The sequence below is a fragment of the Anas platyrhynchos genome, chromosome 2 (genome assembly GCF_047663525.1).
Source record: "Anas platyrhynchos isolate ZD024472 breed Pekin duck chromosome 2, IASCAAS_PekinDuck_T2T, whole genome shotgun sequence".
NCBI classification, from domain to species: Eukaryota; Metazoa; Chordata; class Aves; order Anseriformes; family Anatidae; genus Anas; species Anas platyrhynchos.
In genome coordinates, this window is record NC_092588.1 from 128,493,884 (window position 1) to 128,521,410 (window position 27,527).

The 27,527-nt window shown below is 39.8% G+C and overlaps 1 protein-coding gene across 2 annotated transcripts in view; it reads right to left on the reverse strand.

Annotated features, from left to right (window-relative positions):
• AHR (aryl hydrocarbon receptor) overlaps window positions 1-23,523 on the reverse strand; it is a 61,691-nt gene extending 38,168 nt beyond the window's left edge. Inside the window, exons 1-2 of one of the 2 annotated variants that reach the window (XM_027450900.3) lie at window positions 23,040-23,523; window positions 15,351-15,538 (exon numbers count right to left, since the gene is read on the reverse strand). In XM_027450900.3, coding sequence (XP_027306701.2) covers window positions 15,351-15,538; window positions 23,040-23,095 — 244 coding nt within the window. In that variant the 5' untranslated portion in view covers window positions 23,096-23,523. Of the gene's footprint in view, window positions 1-8,087; window positions 8,109-15,350; window positions 15,539-23,039 lie in introns of those variants that run through there. The other variant, XM_005015139.6, reaches the window with a different exon arrangement.
• Window positions 23,524-27,527: the final 4,004 nt, after the last annotated feature.

Below are 27,527 nucleotides of genomic sequence, written 5' to 3' on the forward strand. Positions count from 1 at the left end.
TTCATATGGCTTCACCAATTTAGGAAAGGTGAAAATGATTGTCTCCAGTTTTGTGGAACATACATGTATCAACTATCCAGTCAGTTGAGAAAAAAATGCCCTGCTGAAATCATGACTTTCAAATTCCCTTCCAGGTAAGTTGTTCAAGTGCAAAAGTTCAAGTGTAAAAGGGAAGTAAAAAGGAATATTGTTGACAATGACTATATAAATGTGTGAGCAGAGAAAGGTACTGACCTGTACAAACCGAAAACAGCAACAGCAGATGGAATAGCCATAGTCTATTTTTCACAAAGCATATCCAGAATATTTAAGATGGAAAAAATATCATTCAGTCTCAAATAAAATACAAAAAAAAAAACAACACCCACAGCACTAAATTTCCAGGCATTCTTTTTTCAGGAGAGCTTGGTTTTCTAGGACAGATTGAGAAAGGTTATTATATTGCTATGAACTTATTTGCATACTTCTAGCTTTAACAATGAAAGAAGTTATTAAAAGCAGTATCTATAATACCAGATTTGTTTTCCTGCTCTTCATGAATGAAAGGTTGTGAAAACTACCAATACTTGCTTCTCCTCAAACATAACACTACTTAACTTGACTTGGCAATTTAACTTGGCTTAATCTAAGGATGAATTATAAACAAACTAGATAGAGTTCAATAATGTATTTCTTTAAGAATCGGAAAGGAACTATGGCTGTTTAGTCAAATTAGAACTGCAGTAATTTACAACTTCTTTGTTTTTATGTGCCAAATAATACTTCCATCTTTAGATCCTAGTGCCAAAAAAACTATTATTACATTCCAAACGCTTAGGAGTAGTACACCAACTATGAATACATAAATACAAAGCTGCCAGCTTTGCAGAATATATTCAAGTGACAAAATTCTTGACATCCTGGAAGCACCTTACCCTGCAAGCAGCACAGTAAAAAGTTTCTACTATAAACAGATGTTCCTGTTCATAAAACTAAAAAAAAGCCTTGGGTATAACACTGGAGTAGCATTATTATTATTTCAGAACATAAAAATAATTTAAAAATCAGCTTTTATAAAATTATTTATTTTTTTGCATCTGCTAGGTACACTTATGTATGTAATTTTCCCCTACAGAATGTTTAAGTGGGATGCCATTTAAATGCATTTTTTTTAATTAAATCCATAGCACACAGTCCATTATCACATTTTTCGAATGGAAACAATGACATTTAATTTTGGAGAAATATATGTACAAAGTGATGGTGTAGCAGTACTATTTTCAAAGTTACTGCCCTGGCTGATAATTTACCAGGCTTTGAGATTTGTTTTTGAATTACTGGAAAACAAGCAAATATAAGTATAAATATGATATGGATGTTATAAATGTCCTTAGAGGAAAAGAGTTCAGTTTGTGGCCTTAGTATGTATCTAAACATAGTAAATATCCCTTATAGAATTAATTTTATTTTTCTTTGTTGATTTTTGATTAAAAAAAAGTAGCATTTGGTGAAGCGTCATTACAGTTTTAGAGCTTTGGTTACTACTGATTACAATGATGAAATCACAAACAAAATCATAAAGCCATTAAAATATGGAACAAGCAAATTCCCTAGACATCTCACAGATGCTGCCAAATGAGCTACGCCCTCTGTTAAGCATTAAGTTTCTAATTAAGGGAGATGTAATCCTCCTGTGTCATTTCATGGTGGTTAACATTGAAAGCGATAATCTTGACTGCTTATCTTCCCAAAGAACCTTCCACATATCAATAGGTCTGAAGGATGCCCACAAACACTCTGTGGTATAATCTACATCTTAAGGCTCTCAGAGCTGGCATTCAAATTCTCAATGCTAGGAAACGTCCTCATTTACCGAGTCCTTCCATCAGAGAAAGTAAACAAGGAGAAATTCTGGTCATGAGATACGAAGTCAGTAAACACCTCCGTACAGGCTGGAATTCCCTCCAGGGGAAGGTCATGAAGCCCTAGAAGGATGCCTGTTAGGCAGGTCATAAAGCACAGTAGTAACAGGAATATCTTGGAGGAGGAAGGGGAAAAAAAAAAAAGAATTTAAGGCAATTCCTCAAAAAGTCTCTTGAACCTTCTGTTTAGTTTAATACGGCTCTAGTTTGAGGTTTAATATGACTGTGGGCATGGCATTGGCTAATGCTGCCAAAGCATCTTCTGAAAAGTTGAGAGATACCTCAAGTATGGAAATATTTATATACAGTGTAAATTCCCATGTTTTATTTTCATCCTGAAAGGAATGTGACCCACTCTACAAAATATAGCAACTGTAGGCTTTGGGGTCGTTACCAAATTAGAGGGAGACAGATCTTCTCCCAAATGCTTTCATGCAGAGGACATTCCATAAAGTCTCCAGCAGCACATGACTTTGTACAGCACTGAAAGAATCTGCAAATGCCATTTTCTCTGAGATGGGTTTAAAGCAGAAATGATTTCTGAATGATTCGACCTCATCACGTTTTTCTTGAAACTATCAACTGGTGTATCACTTGAATCTGCCCCCTTTCACCTGCTACAGAAAGGGCATCCCTTCCCGTTCATTTCCATTTATGACCCTTAACCAGACAAGCCCTCTCAGAGATAATTTACAGATGCGTTCACCAGGAGAGAAGAGGTAAAAATCAACACGATTGTATTCCCTCTGAGCTTAGACTAGGAAGATAAGGTAAAAGGCTAAATATGAGGGAAGGTCTCAGCTTTTTAACACCAGGCTAGCTGGTGACTGCCAGGTACCTGACCTCAGCCAGAGGTCAAATCAAAACTGGCATCCAGCAGACATCAGATAATCTGTCCCCACTCTTGTACATCAGATAGGGTCTCTATTAAAAGACATAATAAAGCTACAGAAAACATGTAATGGCCTTCCCAAAACCATATCTGCATATAGATATAGCAGCCTCATCTGAGCCATCCTGTTCCAGAGCCACAATGCATTTCACAACGTGAGCCACTCCTCAGCACTACTATGAATGCAAATCTAAGTACATGGCAGCACCAGAAACATGCCACCTCCTTTGCACTTAGCACGTGGGACTGGAATGGATGTTGCAGGTGACATAAAATGAAATGACAGCAAAATAATTTGAAGTTGGGAGGTGTGGAATAGAATGTTAATCTGTTAATCTTCCTCTCTAGTACAGCTATGTTACCCTGTACGCTTCCCTGTTCTTTTTTTTTTTTTTTTAGTATTCTGTTTTGATGTGTTGAGATGGATTTAATTCCTGCAAGACAGGAGTTTATAAGAATCCTTACATGTTCTGGAACACAAGGCAGGTAGGATCTGATAAGGCTATTTTTACAAGTTTGCCTGCTCAAGAACTTCTGTCATTATCTGCTAATGCGTTCTTCTCGTAAGCTAGAGAAGTTAGGTATGATGCTTGCTACATTTGGCACATTATTTGTAATCCAACTCTTCGCTCTAATTCATTTTTCCTACATAGTTTATAATACTCACTACACTATTTCACCATTCCATCTTTTCCCAGGGTATTGTTTAATATAAAATGCTCTTTTTTGCTAGTCTATGCTTTTAAAATTCTCATTCGTATACACAGATTTTTATAGCTTTCTCTCTCTCATCAGGTGTCTGTCCTACTTAATTCTCTAACCAAGAACTCTAATGATTTTGCAGAAATGTCCTTTGCTTTTATCCAGTCTTGGTTCTATTTCAGTGGTTTATTTTATTTATATTTTTTTCTCCCAGTCTATATTTTACTGGACAAGTATCATCTGATAAAGAAGTCAAAAATAAAACAACTGATCTGCTTCACACATTCAACACTTTTTGAAACCTTGCTCCAACTTTTCATTCTGAACATACACTAAGTCACATTTTATGAACAGGCAGCACAGATACATTTGGTGAAAGATGTTCTACTTGCTCATGTGTGCACACTTTCTCCATAATTTTTTTTTTTCTTCTTTACAAAAGAGGCTTTTTATTACTTAGAAAAAAATAACCATTAGTTAACCTGTACAGCAAAATAAGAATTTTTTTTAAATTTTATTTTTTTAAGCCTGTTCTACCATGAGCACTTTCAACTAATCAAGCAGAAGTTGTCTGAGAAGGAAACCACCTTGCACGACAGTACTCAAAAGTCCAAACAACCTGCCAAGCAATTAGCCACAGCTTTTTTTAACTTTTAAAAATAAATAAAAATCAGTGCTTCTTTCTGTATCGTTAATACAAAATGTTAAAAGAAACAACAGAAACATCACAGCATATCACAAACTGAAACTGCATGGTAACCTTTTTTCTGCTGTTCTTTGAGCATCTATTTTGTTCTTTAGATCTGAAGCAAGTTCAATATTTAAGTACTGCTTTTAAAACTTTTTCAACTTAAACAAATCAGACTAAATGCAAGTGGAAAGCATATTGACACATTATAACCAAAAGGAATGATTTTTTCCCCCCTCCATATTTGTAGAACTAATTCAGTTTTTACTACCTTGCATAATATTCTGTTCCTCTATTTGAGGCACTGATAGAGGGACAGTGAATCAAGCCAGCTTCCCATCTGCCTTTTACATGGCAGGTGATGTTAATCAACCCAGCTGGCTTATACAAAGATGCCTGCTGTGGCCATAGAGCAAAATGCTTTGTAAAATGTAACTTGCAGAGTAATTGCATTACTTTTCCGTACAATGTCACAGCCACATAGAGTAAATGTTTCTTTTAAAAGCATTAACAGTAGCTTTGCATTCTTAAACATGGCTGAAGTTTCAACATCGAAGAAACACGTTTACTGATTTTAAAAGCACTTTACAGCATGGTAACACTACATTTTACAAGATTTTCTTAAGAAATATACCATAAAGATATTAAAAGCTGCTTTAAAACACTCCCGTAACTGATGAACTTGAACCTGATTCTCTATGTAATTTTCCTCTACTTTCATAGGATTCTTTCTTCCGTACCGTTCTCAAAATAGAGTTCAAAAAGCCATGAAGTAATGAAGATGGGGTTTTCCTCTTTAAACTGCTACAAACTGGAAAAATAAAATAATAATAATAATAATAAAACCTTCTGTCAAGAATACGAAACAAAATAAAACTGTATGGCAGCAAATTGCTCACAACATTGATTATAACCAACTCAAACTCTCCTACATGGGATTGCTGAACTTTTTTTTTTTTTTTTTAAATGTTCTTGTTTTTCTATGTTGCTTTTTAAAGAATGAGCAACTGTATTATTCAACGTGGAATGCTAAGTGTTTATGCAGAAGTCTCCCTTACAAGGCGAGGACGTATTTTCAATTGCCACAAAGTGGTGCTTAACACACTGCTATGTTTTCTTAAGTAGAAGGAAAAACCAACAACGAAGTTGTATATTTTTTTTTCTTAAGTGACTAACTGAGTGATGCTGAACTTAGTTCATAGTGTGCTAATTAATCACTCCAGAAACATCACACTAAGTCAACACGTGTCTACCTCCAAAAATGAGAGTTCAGTGCTTCATGAGTTCATGCTTTTGGAAGACTTAGTCTTTGTTCACAAAAACACTTGCATTATCTAAAGTTGACGTTCCCAAACCACGGTATGCAAGACACTTCCAAGTTATTTTACGTGTGTGGTAGGCATCAGTAGCCACGGATTCTGATCTGGGCACAAAAGCCAGGAGCTGCTGCAACTACCACACGGTAAAATCTCATCACCTTCAAGCCTATAAGCATGTGCGTGCTTCTCACTCAGAATACCTACATCACACTCCCAAACTGGGATACAGAATGAGATTTAAATGATAGATGAAAGGCACGCAGCCCTTTTTGAGGAGCAGTAAGAAGGTAGGTAGTTTACAGTACCATGAAGTGAAGGATTAGGGATAAGTTATTACAGTCTTTGTCCAAGAAGGTCATTGGTATCTACATGTTGTCTGGGAATTTCTAAGCCTCTAATGAATCAGCAGTCATTCTCAACTTATATTCGAACCTGAGCAAATGAAGGAGCTAAGAAAAGCAAAATAAAACAAAACAAAAAACTTTCAAGCATGTCTACAAAAGATATTTCCATAAAGCAGCAGAACAGTGATTAGTGTCCAGTGCTTTTATGGCTAGCCAATTGCACTTGGTCACCTGATGTCAGACTTTACTGGGTGTTTATTAAAAAACACCAACTGGGAATAGAACTTTCAACTTTTGCTTTTATCATTTACTTTAAAACAGAATAGAACAACTGCATGTTTCCTGCAATGTACAAATCTGTCAACTCTCACTTGGGCTTTGAAGCAACTTAACAACCACATACCAAACCGTACACTGCTTGTGGTTTCAAGACTTGGAGGAAATGAACTCTTGTTCCATAACTATCACAAAAAAGAGAGTCACTTGCTGAATCACCAAAACCATATCCTGGTACGCGCACATTTCTTCTGAGGTATTTCCCATTCAACATCTCCTCTGTACATCTTCCACGTCTGTACAGAAAAAAAGCCAGCTAGACTTGCAATATGCCCACAAATTGTAACCTACCATCAGGACTATTAATATGATGCTGGTTTAGACAAAAAAGAGGAAAACAAAAGAATCATAGGATCATTCAGGTTGGAAAAGACTTCTAAGTCATCTAGTCCAACCTCTAACCTAGTAAGAAGACTGGCTAAACTGTTAGATGTGAGCAACGAAGAATCAGAGAAAATGCAGTGATTTACTTCCTTATGGAATGAGACGTAGGTTCAGCGTAGATGCCCAGAGGTACCCATCTATCATGTTTTGGGTTGGTTGGGTTTTTTGTTTTTTTTTTGCATCCTTAAATCTTAACACAGAGTTTCTTTTTCCTGTCAATTAATTCTTACACAGTTTGGAACAACACAGAGCATTTATAACCATAAAGTAATCAGCCACTACATTGTATTTAAAAATCATTATCTATTTGTTATTATTTTTGATTTCTTACTTCTAAGTAGAAAATGACTGGTAGCAACACAGATTTATTTTTAATAAATTCTGAAACAAATGCTTGAAGCCTTGGCTAAAGAAGTCTTTTTGAAGTATCTGCTTTCTCAGTTTTGTACACTAATAATCATTTTTCATGATAAGGCTGAGGAATCTGGAATGATTTTCAAATTTCATTTACAGTTCACAGTTAGTTTACATTATCCACTGCTCTCCCTTGCTCACAGAATCAGGTAGTCAGGTCCACCACACTTGATTTGACCTTAGTGTACAGATTAACGAGACTAGCATTCTCACATGATAAAAACTGAGGAAGAACTACTTAAGCCAGTAGCCATTTCAGAGTAGTACATGTAGATTCACGCTGAAAGAAACATTGAGGACCTTGGGGCAGCTGACCCTCCTAAGCACTGAGGTAAGCAGTTGGAAGTGTTCCAGAAGAGGGTCCACAGCCAGCCAACAAAGCTTGAGACAGCATGGGGCCAGCAGAGGAAAGGGGGACACCTGAGAAGTACAGATGCTGATGCATTCCTAAAAAACTCTTACAGCCATGGGCCTCAGACTTCTTGCAAAAGAGCATAATCATTGCACCCTACTTTCAAACGCTGATGGGTTGCATGAAGATCAGTATTTTTTTTCCTTCCACATTACTAGGTATAACACATTAACATTTATGCCATCTGTTTAACATACTGAATAAGAATTCCTGTTTGCATTGTTATCCTTTTCAAGAATCAGACACACACATACACGAAAAACAACATATAATCGGTTCTACCTATCTACAAAGTTTCCTGCTTAATAGGTCAATAAAGACTATCAAAAAAAAAAAAGTATCAGTGGTCTAGATACATTTTTTATCATCGTCTGATAAAGCACATCGACCAACAGATGGTATACCAAGAAGTAGATGGGGAGATACCATTATCTCTTCCTCTAAATATAAACAAATATTTATGTGGCACATTTTAAATCAATAAAGGAAAGGCATCATCCTTCAGCTGGCAACTCAAAATGCAGACATCAAGAAGCAAACAATAATTCAAAGACTGAATACTTCAGCATGAAAAGCTCGTACCTTGTGCTTGCCCACAAGAATCATAACACTGAACACATGACAATGGAGTCTGATGGGGTAAGTCAAAAATGTTTGACCACTCAGACTACAGACTCACTCCAGTAAATTCCTACCTTATTGAATCAGCTAGAATTTGTCTGAAGGGTCCATACACGCACAACTTTCAGCTTATTGTACGTCATATGATGCCACGCATAAGTCTGCAATACAGAGCAATTCAAATGGCACATGGGTTGAATTTCAAGAGAAATTATGCTGTGGAAAAAAATGAGCATCTCTCTGTTCAATTAAAAACATTGTTCAGCATGAATCACCAAAGTTGACCTATTCCTATTTATGTGTACCTTTTAATGTTCACAGCTGGCAAACAGCAAAACTGCACTTTCTTAAAGTAGTTTCATATAAGCAGTCTGGTTCTTACGGTTTACTTCACGTAAGTTCCTAGAACAACTGCAATCAGTTTTATTGTTAATATCTTGTTAAAACATACAGCTTTGACAGTCCATCGTTGCAGAGGTACAAGAACACCTATGAGGCTTTCCCCAGGAAACGTTTGTCAATACTTCATCTGAAGCTCTTAAAAGCACTTGAAATTGGCTATTTCTCTTACCTTTTTTATATCCTCTTAAAAAGAAGTTATAAATTAATCCATTGCAAGAAGGTCTGGTAACTAGAATGAACTTCTAGTTATGTAGTTAGATTTCCAAAACAATTCACAAAGCAATCATTCATTAACTATTAATTTATCAAAGCGTTTATGGAGCCAAACCTGTTTTAACATAGCTAAAGTTTTTTTGTTTACTTAGGAAAAATAAACAGGGTTATAACTGGCTAGAACTGTACAAGTCTACAGAGCTCAATCGTACAAACTAGTCTTATTTCCTTATCAGAATACAGATAAAGTCAAACAGGAAAAGCTAGGGCATTTCTCCTATCAATAAGCACACAGGAGCAAAACTGCTGAGTCATAAAGGCACACAGCATTAAAAGCTGTTTTGGAGTTCATAGATTATTTGTACAGTTTTTTTTAACACTCCAGTATGAATGCTTTTTAAATTACCAGGACATAAGGTCACAGTCAAGCAAATAGTACTCATACGAATTCAGATGGGTGAATCATGAAGCCTATGGAACACAGATGTTGAAAGCCTGATGCTACCTCTAATTATACTTCCTTAATTACACTTTCACCTTTAGAGGATGGATCAACTTTTACTGTAGTTTGTAGTACAACAAAACTCCAAATCTTCACGTGCTATAGTACAGCAATAAAAATATTAGCAAAAATCACAAGCTTTGGAATATATAGATTCACAGAAGTCACAGTACTTCCTGAGGTTGACACACTTGGTATCCACCTGCTACCCACTCTGGTTTTGAATGTCAGACTAACCATCATATCAATCTCAAGAACATTTATACAGTTTGAACAGATTTTAGGCTCTGATCTTGCAAACAAGGCAGAATATTTACTGCAATAGCCAGAACAAAGCACAGAACAGTATACATAAAACTAATCTCCCTATTTACAAGGGCTACAGAGTAAAGCTAAATACTATTCATACTGGAACTGGGTTTCCAAGAACTGTTACAACAGCTTGGTGGAACATAAGAGGCTCCTACACAGACTTTCCATATATTTTTGATCAAGTAATAAACATAGCACAGACATGAAGAGAGAACCTTTTATTCTTCTTCCCTACAATGGGAGCTCTAACAATGACTAACATCAATCACTGAAATAATACACTGCAACAGTCCTGGAAAAGAAAAAAAATGAAGATGACATTAACTGTCAATATTTGCATCCAATTTCTCCTTTTTACCCTACAAAAATATTGATAGAGTAAACTTTTACTTTCTGATATGAGAAGAATTTACAGTTTTAGGTGTTCTGTATGAGGTATATTAAATGTAAGTTGTATCAGCCCGTAGCGGTATGGGTCTATGCAGCTGCATTACTCGCCTAGTGACACAACGCTCCTAAAAATAAAACGTTTCTGGTCAAGTTAAGACTAAGAACGAGCATGTAACAGTGAAAACATACACAATTGGAGATTTAAGGTGATGTCACATCTACGTGGCTCCAATCAGCATTTGTGAGGATCAGAATTTAGGACTTCAAAGCCTAAATCCCTACTTATGTTCTGTTATGTAAAATACAGGCTAAAATAGCCTGTAGCAGACAAGCCACAAATGCTTAGTCTGACTCTGGGCTGGGAAGGGGAGGGGTGAATAAAAAAAGAAAAGTATGGCAGCACGGATTAGGACATAACTTGAATGGTACGACAGGCTGATACTTCAATACCCATACTATTCCAAGGTACATATTCTGTAATGAATCTGGATGGGATGCAGTAGAAAACAGTATGAGAGGAAATATATGAAGTTTTCCCGTTTTTCCTCCAAACCTCCAACAGAATGTAAAACAGCTCATTCAAAAATTTAAACATGAATTGATACCTATGTTAGAAATACAGAATGCAGAAAAGCCATCTGATTAGACAGAGAAGCATGTAGCTTCTAAGGCCAGAAACCAAGCAAACTGAAATCTGAATAATATTTTAACAGAAAGATGCAACTGCTAGAAGCAAGACATGTCGTGGATTCTCCGTTTAACTTCATCACGTCAAGATCAAATGGCACTCCACCAAAACCACACTCAAACTATGGGGTATTTTTCCACCTTGCAAGTACAAAAATGCCTCCTAATGCAATGATGATTTAAGTAAGAGGAGTCAAACCCACAAGAAGCTGCTGGCATCAACATAAACACTTGCAAGCAGTAACTGCAGCCTGACTGTACCGCTGTCCTGGAGGGCTTTAGCTTCTCCTGGCTTGGGAGGCAAGTGTCTAAGCATAGAGGAGGAAGAGCAGGGAAAGAGGGCAAACATGAGAAGGAAGTTGCCCATTTGAAAAAACATGAGGAAAGGTGCTTTAAACAAACAAGCCAGGCAAATGCAATCACCTGAAATAAAAGTGAGTCAGGCTGTATTATACTAGCCTTAGGAGGCTGAGCTTTAATCAGTTGTTTTGTAATTAGAGGTTTCTCCTTCACAGCAAAATTTAAAATTTGGATAAAAAAAAAAAACACAAAACAAACATTTTATTTGTATCTGTTAGCTTGTAGATATATTGTAACATTCTTAATGAGACAGAATAAACAGAGTCTCCCATTTTACCTGTCTTTACCATCTGTACTGTACATCTTATCCTAAGCTGCACTCCTCAGAGCAGAAACCTCATGCAGTCTGTTCTCTCGAACATGCAGTACAACAGAGCAGCAGGCATCACAAGAAAAACACATTATATCAAAGAATATATTTTACGTGATGACAATGGATGCATTGCAAATTTAAGCTATGTTATGCCAAAGAATGCGTGTTAATTATATTACAAAGTAAAATTAGGCAATGCAAACTTACTGGAAAAAATTCTTAATTATTCTGTTATTGCTGTGCTTGCCAGAATCACTTGCATACAACATGAGAAACCAATTCTGAACTAATTTTGAACAGAAACTTTCTTCTGTAATTGCAGAACTGTCCAATAAGCAAGAGAAAAAAAATATATACTTTAAACCACAGGAATTCTTAGCAAAATGGATAAAAGAATAATTAATAAGCAACACATTCAATTTTGTTTCTAACTTATTGGTACACATACAGAGTACAGCTACTTCATTTCAGTTTCTGCAAACCTCTCCTCAATTCTCAGTATACTGTAGAAAAAAAACATGCCTGGACACGTTAAAAAAGTTATATTAATTATGTTTTTATTCCCATTTATCCCTTTAATCTAACTGCTTCACCAAAACCCTGAGAAGACTCATAAGTGTTCTTTCTTGCTGTGGTATTTAAATAGTTGTCAATTTGTCACATAAGGACCAGAGCTAGAGGCAAAAGGGCTTTCATTTTAGCATGCACAGGGAACACAGGCTATGCTTAAATGACCGTCCAGTTGTGCTCCAGATGCTGAACTGCATCCACACAAAGAACTGTTGTCCCATACCCTACTTCTATATGCTTTTCACTGCTGAATGCACATATGTATTGGCACTTCACATCAAAACAGAGTGAAATAACACAAGGAGAACATACCAAGTTATTCTTTACCATCAGCAGACACCTGCCTGATTTATCCCAGTCTCTTAAAAATAACAAGCTTGCCTTAAGCCACTTTCAGAAAGTATCTTACACACAAAAACCAAATACTCCAGCGGTGATTTAAACTCACCTGCTTGACTTTGAGGACTGCTGATCTATGTCAGTACATGCAGGTATCAGCGCACAGCTGAAAAGCAACACTACCTCAAATCATTTCTTAGCTTTGACTGACCATGCAAGAACTCTGGCTTGAAGCAGACTCCAGAGACATTATTTTAAGCCACTACTGAAACATCTTTCTTGACTCCAGAACTTCACGTTCCAATTTTTGTGCATACAAAAGCATGCCAGAGTGCCTGATGCAGATTCAAAAAACCTTCTGCCACCGTGCTGACTTGAGTAACCTGACCACACAGACAGCTATGGCATCATGGACTTGCGTAGCTGAAGGACAGCCATACAGGATTGCTTAACAGCAGCCACTGGGGAACTTCAACAACAAGCTACAACAATCAAAAGCAAGTGCTCAACACAATATAATCAGTTACCAACAGAGAAAAGGAAAATGTTTAAAGGTTATGGAAAAGAAAAAGACATACAACAATTTCCTAGAATCTGGAGTGTGTTAAGTGTGCTAAAGCCTACTGCATTTCTAACTTGACACTATGTAAAAACTCATCTGTCTTTAACTCCAGGGAAAATTCAGTACCATCTTAATGATTTGGGAGGGAAGACTTTTTTTTTAATACTTCGCTTTTAAAGGAACAACTAGACATCTAAGTGAGGCACATTTAGTTAAATGGACACGACTTCTTGAGATGTCTTTCATAAAACAGTTCTTCCCCGCCCCTCCCAGACTTCCGCCTTCAGAGAACAGACATCCACTCTGGATTATTTAAACTTGGAAAAATGCAAGTGTTTTCTTTGAAAAAATATCTATTGTTACAGCAAAAACTTGGGTTTCCTTTCAAGCAAGATCATATGATTACGCGTTTATATTTTACTTTCCGCAGGAATTTACACACCCCCCATTTGCATCCTGTTATTCATTTAGCGTTTCCCTTTACTTCAGCATGCTGTGTTAATAACATGGACCTGCTGGCTCAGGCCAGGCACTCAAGGTGACAATCGATGATCACTCTTGGGTTTATCAGATTTGTTCTACAGGGCTTTCCTCATTATTTAACTACAGAACACATTCCTTCAAAAATCAGTTCCGTGAGAAGCACTGTATGGGCAGATCATAAAACCAACTAGCCTGGGGTGGTAGGGTTCTTTATTTTTGTTGCCATTGGTATTTATTCACTAATTAGGTACTTCAAAGCACTTATCTGTCCTTTGGTGGGTCAGTTTCAACTGAAATAGATTTCATGCTATTTAAGTACATTAAAATAGTAAAAATTATTTTCCTGTGTGCAATATTGGATCTATCATAGTCTTAGATTGCATTATCTTGTTTACATGTATCTTTAATCACCTACATTAGCTCTTAAACACCTTCAGATTGATATTGATTACTAACCTGATTTGTAGTCCTACCTCTAAAATAGCAAGAAGCCTCTTTCCAGGAAAAAAAAAAAAGACCACGTAGCTTCTATGAAGGTAAATGTTACTCTTGCTTTATCTTAAATAATTTGATGTTATTTTTATTTTTTGAACAATGTTTCACATATAGCAGGCTATTTTATTTTATAGAAATTACAGGAAAAATATCCTGTTGTAATACACTCAGTAAATACACTCACTCATTGTTTGAAAAATACTTTACAATTCCTATCAGGCAAATTAAAACTCTGCTACTTAATTCATTATGACACAATAACCACTATTCCACAACTGTGGTCCAATATTATAGACATAGTTGCTGCATGTGTCTGTATGTTGTGGATACCATTGGAACAGGACATTGTTACTGAGTTGCAACACAGCTTAGGTGTGCTTCAACGGTATTTAAATTGCATCTTGACATGGATATACAACTTCCCTGCTGCTGAATGGCTGAAAGCTACCTTCATTTTCAAATTTGAAACAAGCAACTGATGTAAACTTTGGTGTAGAGTGATTTTCCATCCTTTTACATCACAAAAAAAGGTAAAGCCATGATTTTTTTTTCCTATACAGAAATAATATCACTAATCCCTTTATTCCAAAACCTTCGAGTACAAGTTGTCTGAACAAAATAAAAACAAAAATCAAGCACTTCCACTGCATGAGAAATTTAGATGAGTCCATATACCACTAAATTTTTAGCTGGTAAGGACAGAGGTTATTTTCGTGTCCAAATAACTGTCAAAAAATAAATAAATGAGTAAAGAGAGACTGTTCAGCTGCAGATGCTGAGGAATGTAATTCTATCTTCAGTATAGTGTCATAAAACTTCTGATTGATAAAAAAGAGTACAGTTTTATTTAAATACCAGCTCTTTGCTTTATTCCAGTAATGTAAAGGACCAGACTATTTCTGCTTTTGCAGAGACTGGCATGCAGCCAACCACCACATTTCACCCTACAGAACAACTCAGGTAATGAAGGAGAGGGGTTGAACTCCTTTGCCACCCTGACACAGTACAGGAGGACACGTTCTGCTGGCCTAATTACTACTCTGAGCGCTGCTGTGTTACCTTCTCCCAGGCTGGGGTCAGCGAATACCTGCCCACACAGTTGGAGAACCTCAGCTGTCATCTTAATGCCTCATACGCTGCTTTAATCAGGGCTTGAAGACAGGAAGGACGTTGCCTCTATTTCTTTAGAAGTCACCTTCATGATAAACTATAAGGAGTACTAACAGTTACCCTATATAAGTCTTTTAACCTATATGAAGTCCTAACCTATTTAAAGTCTTAAACCCTATATGAAGCGTTTTTCATGCATCATTAAGCAAAGCATACAGCTGATGGGAATTCATACGACATGTATTGAACTGTAATGGCTTTAGGAAGGCTATTTTCAGAGGAGGAAAAAATAAATCTCATCTCTTCTCTTTGAAAGTCTAAGAAAAAGGACTGGAAGACTCATAAAGGGTGATATTATTTCCAAATGCAAAGCTTTGAAAGACTTGTGATTTAAGTGAAATATAAGTAGTTACATTTGGTTTTCAAGAAACTGGAAAGCTTACTTTGTACAGTTACATTGCACATATCCATGCAACTGGATGTTCCCTTAAAATACAGATAAATTTAACAAGTTTAAGTACTTAAACAGCTGAAATCAGCCTACAGTATGAACAGAATTCTACAAGCAGTCCAAAAACATATAAATTCACAATCCTTACCGTCAAAAAAACTTTTGGCTCTCAGGTAACTGACGCTAAGCCTAAGCACAGACAACTTATCCAATTTGGCGATAACATCTTGAGGGAAAGGCAGAAGGCTAGCCAAGCGATCCAACTCCGCATTCAGACGATCCCTGTGCCTCTTGGATGGATTGGACTTGACTCCTTCAGCTGGGGATGGCTTTACTCTGTGGCAGAGAAACAAACAAAATATAAACAAAAGTTCCTTCCCAAAATGAAGGTAAGGATTTGCCAAACCTCACATTACAAATAGCCTTTTAAACTGTAACATGCAAAATGTTTTTCCCAACTGACTTCTGTTTCCCACGGAAAAAAAATTAGAATTAATCTAAGATCATTTAACTCCCCCCCAATACACCCACTATTAAATGAAACAGTAAGAGCTGCGATAGCTATCTGACCACATAATGACCATTTGAAACCTTAAGAGATTTAGCATTTATTAAAACCCTCCTATGGTTTCACTTAAACGTCACTTCAGTTCTTCCAAACATTTGTATTAAAAATAATTCAGTTAATATCTATCAATATTTGTGCACAAATCATTTGACAGGCTAGTTTTGACTTGAACTGCAATTTTTCACAGGTGTCCTTCATTCTTCATCAATGTTTGGAACAGGTTATTGTCAAGTGAACACAACAAAAGGCTTAGGAACTTGCTAGACAACAAGGCATTCAAAACTGCACAAGAAAAGAGATACAGCTCACTCAGCAAGTAAAATCTCTCTTGCTCCCACTATTGAACTTGTCCTGTAAATCAACTCCTAGCTGATGGCATTCCACTTGAGTATGGCATGAAAAAGGCATGCCTTTGTAGCTCACATAGTACAATGTGAAAAGCTTTCTGTTATGAAGTAAATAATAAACTTCTTGTAAACCTGTTGTTTTCTATTCATATTTGCCCTGAGCTCCAACTCCAGATACCTGAATACAAATACTCATACCTTTTCATACATGCAGTAGTCTAAAAACAGAATTACGCGCCCTCCTCACTTGAATTATATTTAGCCATTCCAAGCCAACACTAAAACCAATTAACTTATCTGTGCGAGCCATAATACATTTTAGAACATTTATCACACTGTTTTCTAACTAAAGAGTGATTAAATTCCCACTTCTCCCACATGACAGTTGTATTTGAGAGCTGCAGCCATTACTGATCTCTTACGATTTGGCTGCTTTCATAGGGATGTTGGCTCTGCAAGGTGCATCATTCGTGAAAATACTGAACATAAAGACTTCAGCAGTTAATTTCCTCAGTATTTTGTTTAGTCTTCTTCCAACTTTTGTCTTTAAAACCCCTTTTTAGATGATAAACTATAAAAGCTCCAACAGTTATTTTTGCCGCTGCTGAAAGTGAACCATATTGAAAAATAATCTCATCTTGTGCTTCCAGTCAAAAGCATAGTGATAGAGTGGACATTCATTTTCTTAGCTTGTTGTTCTTTTTTCTCCCCCTCCTTTTATGTTTCAATTACACTTCTTAGTTTAAATTCAAACCATTCTTTTTACATGCACTTGTCAAAAACTTGCGCTTACGCCTGGCTACCTGGCCACTGGCTCTGCAGCTGCCCTTCTGTACATTAAAGGGCATGGTTTTTTATGTGTAGCCTGGTAACATGAAGGTGTCATAACATAAAGTGATAGTGAACGGATAAAATGCATTAGCAGTAACTACTTACTCCTTAAGTTAACCTTGCGACAAACTAAGCACTGCCTAGGACACAGTTGTAGCACAGCTCTATACTACGAGCATTGGAAATGCAGGAAAAGAGATGAATCAAGAGGATAAATTAAAATTCTTCTACTACTACATCTTAACATAAAATAAAATAAAATACTATCTTAAAATAATTTAGTAAAGTTTTGTTCACATTCTCTTATTCTGGCAGGATATTCACTTGTACAAGAATAACACAACTTAAATATAACCTTAACAAAATAAAGTTCAAGAACACCAAACATCACCACCAACATTCGACATTGCTTCATAAATATTTTTATGTATTAAACAACCATAAATACAAGCACAGAATAATGAATTCCATACCTTTAGCAGATAACAGCTGATTAACAACCAGTGAAGAACTCACCACTATCAAACCAAACATGTTTCTAAAAAGCAAAGGTCCCCAGGAAAACAGTTCACCATACGCCATTTTTTCCAAAAAAAAGCACTAAACACTACCTTCCTATTTTCACTACTGTCCTCCTGCCTTGCTTAAAACTTCTATGAGCAGTTTGGCAAGTTATGTTGAAATTATATGAAACTGTGCAGTTACCTTGTCAAACTGTGGGATCTAATTGTTTTTGCTTTACTTTCAAGTAATTTTTCTTTCATACTTCTAAGTAGTCCAAAGCATACGGATTTCCTAACCATAGCATTCATTTCTGAACATCCGGTATTTGCAATATAAATCTTACCATCTATCCTCTCCTTCCAAAGGAAATACTGATTTTTACTAATTTTATCCTTTATGACCCAACTAAAATCCATGATATAAATGGAACAAGTATCTTCAGGGACAAAAGAAATTAGGGTGTAAATGAAGGGGGAATAAATAGTGACTTGAACCATTTTCCATTCACTTACATAAACCCTCGATGTTACGGGCAGCCCAAGCTGCATTGCAGAAAGTTATCTTCAAGGAAAATGGAATGCTACGTCAAGATTAAATCCACGCACATTTTATTTATAAAGGAAAAAAAAAAAAGACTAAAGAAGGGAACAGATTTTAAGCTGACTGTTTGGTTCTTAACCTTTTACCTTACAGGAAATTTGAATTCTCTAATCAATCAGAGGCCAGAGGTCTCTGTGCACTCAGTATCTCTTAACTGAACTGAGTCCTTATCACCCAACAGCTGCAAAACAAGCAAGGACAGCTAATTCTAGTTCTAACATTAGAAGAGATTTGCCATCATAACATTAGTTGACTACTATTTTCAGGTTTACTACAAACAACTTAAACAGAAGTTTTAATTACAAATGCTTACCATGTGTGTGTACTCAGACATTAATAACACTATGTTCTTAAAAAGTGCACGTGTATCTGAGTCTTCTTATTAAGAGGCCAAAATAAATCTCAGTATTTATATGCTAAGTTGTATTTTTAAAGGAAAATTGACGCAGTCCTTTGAAAAAGTGAAAACAAGACAGATTTTTGTTCAACAAAGAATTCTTAAAAAAAAAAAAAAAAAAAAAAAAAGAAGCACTGAAAAGCATGATACCTTGTTCACAAGCCCAAAGTGTGAAATGAACACAGGAAATAAAATGATGTGCAAGAACAGCATTCAAGAAACAGATAATTATGTTTAAAAACTAATTAAGAAGTTCATCAGAATGGCTTTATCACTTAGAAAAAAAACAGCATGAAAGAGAATATGCATGTCACCTAACCGATGGATTTAATCTTTTCAGCTGTATGTATTTTTCATCTCATCTTTAAAATTTCATGAAATAACATGTTTTTCTTCTGTATGTTACTCAACTAACTGTAGCTCAGGTATATGAAACACACCAGTTACCACCAAGCATGTGCTACATAGGTGACCTCCCCCCATATTCTCTGTTTACTTTAACAACTGAAAAAAGATTCCTATGCATGTGTGCTCATTTCCCAAACCAAATTTACCATTAATGAACATTCAGGTGATTCCTTTAGAAGCAACAGATAGAAGACAAAATATCAACCTCTTTGATCAAAAGCTGTTGTTAACCTATCCTGAAAGGGCAAGATACACTTTCCAACGCTTCCTTCAGCAGGCAATGAAGCCAGCAAAGGTTTAGGCAGCTGAAGGGATAAGGTTGTTTTTTTAAAATAAATAAATAAATAAATAAATAAAATAAACACACACCGCACTCCAACCAGTGGTGCGCTGCTTATCGGATGCTGTACAACTGTTTGTCCTGAAGGACCAGTCGCAGTTTGCTCAGGTTGTCTTGGTGTCGGAATGACCCCAACAGAGCAACGGAGACAGCCAAACACCAGCCAGGAGGGAAAGTTTCTTGCTCAGTTCTAACATACTGTGATACTGTTTCAGATCACAAGCCAAGCCTATTCAGAAAGGTAACAAACAAACAAACAAAAAAGCATGCTCTTTGCTGCTGGCCACAGTATCTACGTTTGACTACATTCATTTGTGGCAGATTTTCTTTCCAAAAAGTATACTTCTGCAAGAAGCATTGCCAAAAAAAGAGACAACAAATACAAACAAAGAAACCACCACCACCAAAAAAATCAAAGAAAAAAACCCACACCAACCAAACCTTAGAAAGAGTCACTTTCAAGTAGCAGTCTACATGTAACATACAGGTAAACCAAGACTGGCAGGGTTATCATTTCTAAGTTTATTCTACTTATGGCAAACAGCTTTAATGTCTGCCTTTCAAATGAAAGGTGTAAACTGTTGTATATATGATACTGCATTAAACAAAGCAATCTTTTAATGATTGTTTTTCTTTACTGACGAAGTTGCATTTTGAAGGCTTGTTCTAGCACTTCTCATTTGTTTGTCTTGAAAGAAAACATAAACATTTTCTTTTCTTTTCTTTTTTTTTTTTTTTTTTTTTAAATTAAAAGTATCTCTGCACTGCTTTCAGACAGTATTGTGTCTTAATTTGTAGTCTTAATTAAGGACCAACCAGTCAAACATTTTCCTCTGGAATATTTAGTATCATGAATACTTTTAAACTAACTCAGAACAAAAGCGTATCATTTCTTATTTAGTCTGCTTTTTCAAGAAACATGCTATTACACTTTGTGTCTGCACAGTATGAAACATTTAGATCCCCCCACCCCATTCCTTGTCTATTACATTCATTCAGTTACGAAAAACAGCTCCTATCCAAATACTGAACAAAAAAAAAAAAAAAAAAAAAAAAAAAAACAGCAAATCACAGCTAGATAGAGGCAGAAAAATATAGGAATAGAAGAACTACAAGGTGGAGCGATTAGTAATATAACGTCTTTCAGATAATGTTAGGATCTATCTCCAGTAAACCCCACCTCAATAAAACTTTGCATTTTATCCTCTTAGCACGTAAAGTCAGCGATTCAGCTACCAATCACTTGAGAAAAGGAATACAAGACCTTCAAAAAAAAAAAAAAAAAAAGAAAAAAAAAAAAAAAAAAGGAAAATGCAGGGACCATGCCCTGCCCGCCAAGCCCCCGGGCACGCAGCACCGCCACGGGCTGCGGCCACCAGGGGGACCCGCCCGGCTCCGACGGGAGGCTCCCAGCGAGTGGTTTCTGCAGCACATTACATTTTACTGGAATGCAGATTGTTTACTAGGCGCCTTTTTTTTTTTTTCCCCTTTCTTAAGATGACAAGATAACAAGATGAAGTGCAGGAGCAGTTGCCATTATTGCTTTTCTTTTCCAGCCGCAGTACTGTAGCTCCCTGCTGAATCCAAAAGGCGCTTTTCAACGCTTGGCACTGTCGGGCAGCTCCCTGCCAAGTTCAGTCTTCTCAAGGCACATAAAGACAGGGTGGTTGCAGGGGAAGCTTCCTAAATCGGTTCTGAGTTATCATCATGGCTTTAATGAGTTATTTGCACCAGGAGCAAGACGTATTTCTTCTCCTTCCATTTTTCCCTCAGCACAGTAAGGCATTGTATGAACAGCTTCTTCCAATTCTAGCTGCCTATTGTTGCAGGTTAACAATCATCAGGATCCTTTCAAAGGTATATACATGGCAAATTAAATGTTTTAAAAAGCTATCTACAGAAGTAATCATTATAAATGGTACTACTCCCAGCAATACATCACTTCTTTAATTTTGCAACTCTTTTGGAAGAGCTCTGAATTCTGCTGGGGACACAAAATATCAAGTTCAAAGAGACTTGGATCACAGCAGCATCAAACCACAGCGCAAGGAAACAGCATTGGGACTTTTCTCCCCTCCTTCCCTCCAGTCAGTTACAAGAGCTTACAGCCTCTCCCTGTGGTTTTTGGCCCAAAGGTACATTCTGTAGTAGGGGACATGAGAAATCAGAGCTCTCTGACCCACCAGCAGTGATACGTAAGGTTGGTCTAACAGCACAAGGAACCAAGAAGCACAGCTGTTAGCAGAAGAAAAAGCGATGCATGCCAAATAAATTCATCTTGCATACAGATAATTTCTGGTAACCCAAACAAGATATGTTAATAGTAATGCCTCCTATTCTACAGACAGGTGAGCATACAACTTCAATATTAATACCTTTATTTTAAGAGGAAACACTTACTTCTCCCTTTGGCTTTAGAGGGAGAAATTCCTCAACAGAGACGTGATTCCCATTAGTAATAAAAGAGCCTTCAAGTTCAACTAATAAGACAAGCACGGCCAAATTATATAAAGAGAACATCTATGCAGAAAGATGATTTACATAGCTACTATAGTAACGCAAGAAAAAAAAAAAAAGTTTCACATCCTCTAATCCAGCCTAAGAATTTAATAGTAAGCCAGACATTAACCGATCTTACCAAAAAGGCAGAACACCTCACCCTTTCGCAATCAGAACTCAAGAATTATTTGCCTTCAGCAACTAATAGTTGACAAACACTACCAGTGCCTTTTTACTTCTTCATGAAAAAACAACACTAATTTTGCTCTTGAAATCCAGATCTGTAGAGCAAGTCTAATTCAGCACCTCTGTTTGGAAATGAGTGATCAAAAGAAAGAAAAGCAAACACTGCTGTTCGCATTATGACTGTACCTTCCAGCAAGGGCTTTAAAAAAAAAAGCCACGTTTAGACTTCTTGTGCTAATTTGTAGACCGAGAATCTGGGTATGCGTATGTACTCATTCTAACAGCTCCAACCGTAAAGGCGCAAGCACCCCAGTTAATTCCCCTCCCCCTGAGACGGTTGTCTGCTCTAAGTCTAAAACCATACCATTTACATGAGAGTTTCATGAAATATTTGTCCTTCTTTTTAACGCTTTTGGAGTTTCGGCAGTTACCTTCCACAGGAGCTCTCCTCCACAATACAGAGGGCATTTTCTGAGCTTTGTATCGCGCTTAGGTGATTTTCCCTGCAGCCCAGCAGTTCGCCTTTACTACTTTTTACGACCTATAGGTACTCGGCTTCCAGTCGCAAGCGCAAGTTCAACATCTCCCGTGTCCTGCACACCGCCGGCCAGCGCAGCGCCCGGCCCTGCGGCAGGTGCACAACGTGCCACTGCCCAGGTAGCGAGCCGGCCCCCCACCCCCCGAAGCTTAAAAATAAAAACCGCGGCCAGACTTCTTTCTCCTGGCCTCTTTCCACCTTACACGGGACCCGCAGGGGTGCCGGCGGCGGGCTGTGAGCGCTGCGGTGCGGCAGCGAGGCCGGGCCAGCTCCGGGAAGGGGCCGAGCGCCCGGCGCTGTCACCTCAGGTGCCTGCCGAGCCGGGGCGGCCGCGCACCCGGCTGCTGCCTCCGCCCGCCCGCCCGGTCGCGGGGGGCGACCCGCTTTTAACCAAGCGAAATGAAACGAGATCAGCGGCCCCGGGACGCGGCGTGGGGCGGGCACGGCTCGGCTCGGCTCGGCGGCCACCTTCCCTCTCCTTCCCCGTGCTGAGCGGCGCGGGCAGGGCCGCGCAGCCGGCGGGCAGCCGCCCCCGGGCAGCCCCGTGCGGGACGAGGCAGGGAAGCCGCTTCCCCGTCCCCCCCGTGCCGTCCTTCCCAGCCCGCCGAGCGCCGCTTACATTTTCTGCACAGGTTTCCGCCGCTTGCGACTGGCGTAGGTGACATTGGCGTTCATCCTGCCGCCGCTCCGAGGCCACCGCCCTCCTGCCCGCCTCGCTCCTGCTGCCGGGAGGGGGCGAGCCCCAGCGGCGCCGCGGCCCCGGCCCCGGCCTCGCCCGCGGGCCCCGGCCCTGCCGCCCAGCCCGCAGCGCGCTCGGCTTCCCCGGCGCGGCGAGCTCGGGAGGCGGAGGCGCCACGGGGCGGGGATCCCAGGTGATCGGCGGCGGCGGCGGCGACACCCACTGGCCGCCCCCGCGGGGCACAGGTGTGGGGGCGGCCGGGGCTTTCCAGCGCCGCGCCCCCCCCCCCGCCCCTGCTGCCGAGGCGACACCGAGCACCCGGCCGGCCCCGCGGACTCCGCGCCCCGGCGCGGCCGCCGTCTGCTGGCCGAGCGCCTGTCAGTGTGCGCGGCGCCGGGCCGGGCCGCGCCTCCCCGCCCAGCCCAGCCCAGCCCGGCCCGGCCCAGCCCCGTGCCCGCTCCTCCCGCACGGCGCTGCCGAGCCCCGGTCCCGCCCCGCCCGGCTGACAGCGCCGCCGCCCCCTCGCCCCCCGGGGGAGGCCCCTCGCGGCGGCCGCGCTGAGGGAGGAGGGGGCGGCCGCGCCGCCATGTTGGGAAGGGCGGGCGAGGGGAGAGGAGGGCGGCCGGGGGCGGGTGGGGTAGGGGAGGAAGGTGGGCTGCGGGCACCGGCGGCGTGAAAATCAAATAATAAAATAATACATGAAATAAAAGTCACGGTTGCGAAAGGAAGCCGAGCCCGCCTCGGTTGCAAGATGAGGCTTGTGTCGGTCACCTGCCTGCCCCGAGGCCTGCAGCCTCCTCGCCTTCCTGCTTCCCCGAGGCTGAAAAAAAAGCGCTCAGGCTGCAGGTCACCGAGTAAACAAGCCAAAAACGAGGCGCTGCCACCAAAACGAGGGGCTGAGAGGGAGCCCCAGGTAGGAGTGCTCGTGGGTGGACAAGTGGAAATGCACAGGGCTCTACCGAAGACAGGGACAAGAGGACGCTTGGGGGAAGTCACTTGGGGCAGCGCTGCAACTTCCTAAGCACCAGAAGGAACGAAGGGGGTTATTAGCCCAGGATGTGGTTAATATCTCATTAGGGGGTAAATCCGTGAGTTATTATGCTGACATTTTAAACTAAACACTTACTTTAAAGGAAAGCAGCAGCGTCACAAAAAAAGTAAAAGGTGCTGCCAAACTGCTGACAAATAAAACCGTTTAAGAAGCCTCCTGATGCATTTGTGACCCGCCACTGCTTTGCCTTCCTGTATTCTTCCTCTGTTTCCTCTCACAAGAGGAGAGCTCTTCACCCGGAATTAAGACAATAAATTTTGTCTCTGCACTAAACTTGGGAGACGGGGAGTCGCCCTGTGTAAACACAGGCTATACACAACCGTGACTGCGACAAGAGCCTGGCTGACCCGTGCTGAGAATGAGGAAGAGCTCCCTTCTGCTCCCATTGAAGCCCACAAAACTCCAGCCACTTCCCGAAGCAGGCGGCTGAGTCCAGCCCAAGCGATGCAGCCACAGCCTTGGCCCCTCTGCTGCTCAAAACTCAGGCTGTTGACTTTAGCACAGGTCCTTGCCTTTTTCCTTCTCCCAGTTCTCCCTGCCTGGCTGCGAGGAGGCTGAGGCAGTGTCCTTGGTGCTGGCTTGCATCTGCCTGCAGAAGCTGGCCAGGCTGCAGGAATTAAAACAGCAGCTAAGAGCACTTGCGCATTCCCTCGCTGGCTGTTGAAACCAATACTGTGGTTATGCAAGTACTCCTGCTCCGGTATGCTGACAGAGGTTATTAGCTGTGGCCCAGGTATTACCATATGGCAGCTGCTGGGAAAATAGAGCACTGCGGTTGTGCAAACCCCAGCACAGCCAGTCTTCTGGCTCAGGGGCAGCCGCGCCGTGCCGAAATGCAGCAGCTTTGCTGAGGAGTCCCGGCTGCAGCCATGCTCTGGTTCCAGCATCCTGTGCATCCCACAGTGGCATGGGCCTCGTCCTCAGAAGCTCACAGCGTGAATTAGACAGCATAACACACGCTTGTTTACCAGCTTAATTGCTTGAGTTTAATTGCCTGGGAAGCTATCCCAGATGCAGAGTGTGCTGAAGCCGCAATATTCAGATTAAATTAATTTAACTAAATCTTAAAAATACTAGTGTGCAAGTAGTTGATCAAATACTGTTTTGAAAAATATATCTTCAGCAAAGAAAAATTGCTGAAATACATTAAAAATATATATAGTAAAGGAACTGTACATGTTAAAAGGTCAGTGCATTGCATTTGCATTCCTGCCACATTCCTGGCCAAACACCTTGGCAGAGGATGTCAGCTATTTGCCATTATCTGTCACTCTGCAGTCCCTTTCCTCTTTATTGTCTTCTCTCTTCACTAGATGTTGCCAGCATCCTGACTGATAGGCAGTAATGTGTGCCATATCCTACTTCCTTCTCTTCTCCAGACTCTTTCTTTTGATTTTAGGACTAAAACTGAAAATGCCATTTACTCTCTCCAAATCCATCCATCTAGCCAAACACTCTATTTCTTCCCGCTTAAACTTCCCAGTCCCTTTCACTACTCTTTTCACCCCTAACCTCTTCCTGCTCTCTGGTTTCTTCCTCTGTCAACACAAGCATGCTCTGATCACTCCATACACAATACAAATTGCTGCTCTGCTTTCATTCTTCTCTTTAACTATATTACCTTTGAGTTGTAAACCTAATGACATTGTTTAAAGCTCCTCTTCTTCCAATTTTTGATCATTTCCAGTCGGAGTTTCCTCACTGCAACTGAACAAAGTCTCCAGCAACTTCTTATTCTCTAATGAAAATCCACCAAGGTCTCTCTCCACTGAGACATCCTCGAGATCACAACGTTTGTGCTGCTTAGATACTGTCAGACACACCCATACTTTGCAGAATCACGGCATGGTTGGGGTTGGAAGGGACCTCTGGAGCCCATCTGCTTCAGCCCCCTGCTCGAGCAGCACCACCCAGGAGCATGTCCAGACAGCTCTTAAGGATCTCCAACAAGGGAGATCCCACTACATCTCTGGGCAACCTGTGCAAGTACTCATGCTGACTCATCTATCAGGTCCAGATGTACTGGAGGCCACATGAAGAAGGAGGTAGGCTTTAGCCTCCTCTGATAGATGTCATCTCCCAGTGAGTTCCTTTTTGGGGCCATGGGAATTTACATGGTACCAGTGGAGGTCTGTGGTTGCACTTCAACTCCCAGATTTGGAAGCAGAGAGTAAGGAAAACTTGCTGCTAGGCAGAAACTATGTCTTCTGTACATCCATCCATACAGTGCAATCCTTTTCACTGCCTGCAATTGGAAATCCGCTCCTATGGGTCAGATACCTTTTTAACAACAGATAGGACATGCCAGATGTTCAGAACACAGACTATCATAAGATGCATGGAGAATTTCTAATTGTGTCATTTAAGCCTTTTACACACGGTTACCTAAAAACAAACAAACAAACAAACAAACAAAAAACTTAATATCAGGTTATCTACAGCTCTATGATTCTATGATTTTACAAATCTGTCCTCTCCTGGCACTCTTGCTGTCTCTTTGCCCAACACATCATTTCAGTATTTTCTTTTCCAATTGTTTATTTGGGTACAGTAGAGATCTTGCCTCATATTCAGTGTAAAATGGACTAAAACTATAGAACTATGATTCAGCTATCTTACAGCCTCCTTTACAGCACAAGGTTGTTTTGTTTGTATCTTTCTTTAATTATCACTCTTTTTTAGCAGTAATAGTTGGTCAGGTTTAACATGTTGGATCTTACAAATGAAAACTGTGGCTGATATTATGTGGACAGTTAAAGGGTTTAATACCTATGCTGATCATTTTCATGTATATAGTAGTACAACTGACCGACCTCCTCTTACTTTATCTCTAGGATGCTACCCAGCTGGCTTACTAGGTCTAAACTAAAGATCACAATGTCGCTTAATAACTTGTCTAGAACCATCAACAATCAGTTTTCTCCTCATTACTCAAATCCAGCATTTCCACCTTTAAAGTCATGAATTGTAATTCTATCCGATAATGAGATTTTTAAGAGAAGTGTGCCTGTGTATCTCATGAATCATGCCTTTCCTATCCTTAGCATGTGGTGAGGTGCCACAGGCTTTTCCATATCTGCGTAATTATGATCCTCTGAAGCTTCCAGAGCTCTTCCTGGTCAGCAGTCACATCTGCTGTCCTGGTTCCAAAATGAGCAATTATCTTCTGACCCAAACATCAGTTCTGCTCCATTTCTGCTTCTCCTGCCCTACACAGACCCCTCACTCATTTCAAGAGGTGGGCAGCTGCTTGGAGGAGAGGACTTTTACTAAACAGACAGAAATTCCTGAGTGGGATGGAGTTTCACAGGATCACCACAAGACCAACAAAAATCTTGTCCCTTGGGAGGAATTTATAAGAATTATAAACACTACTT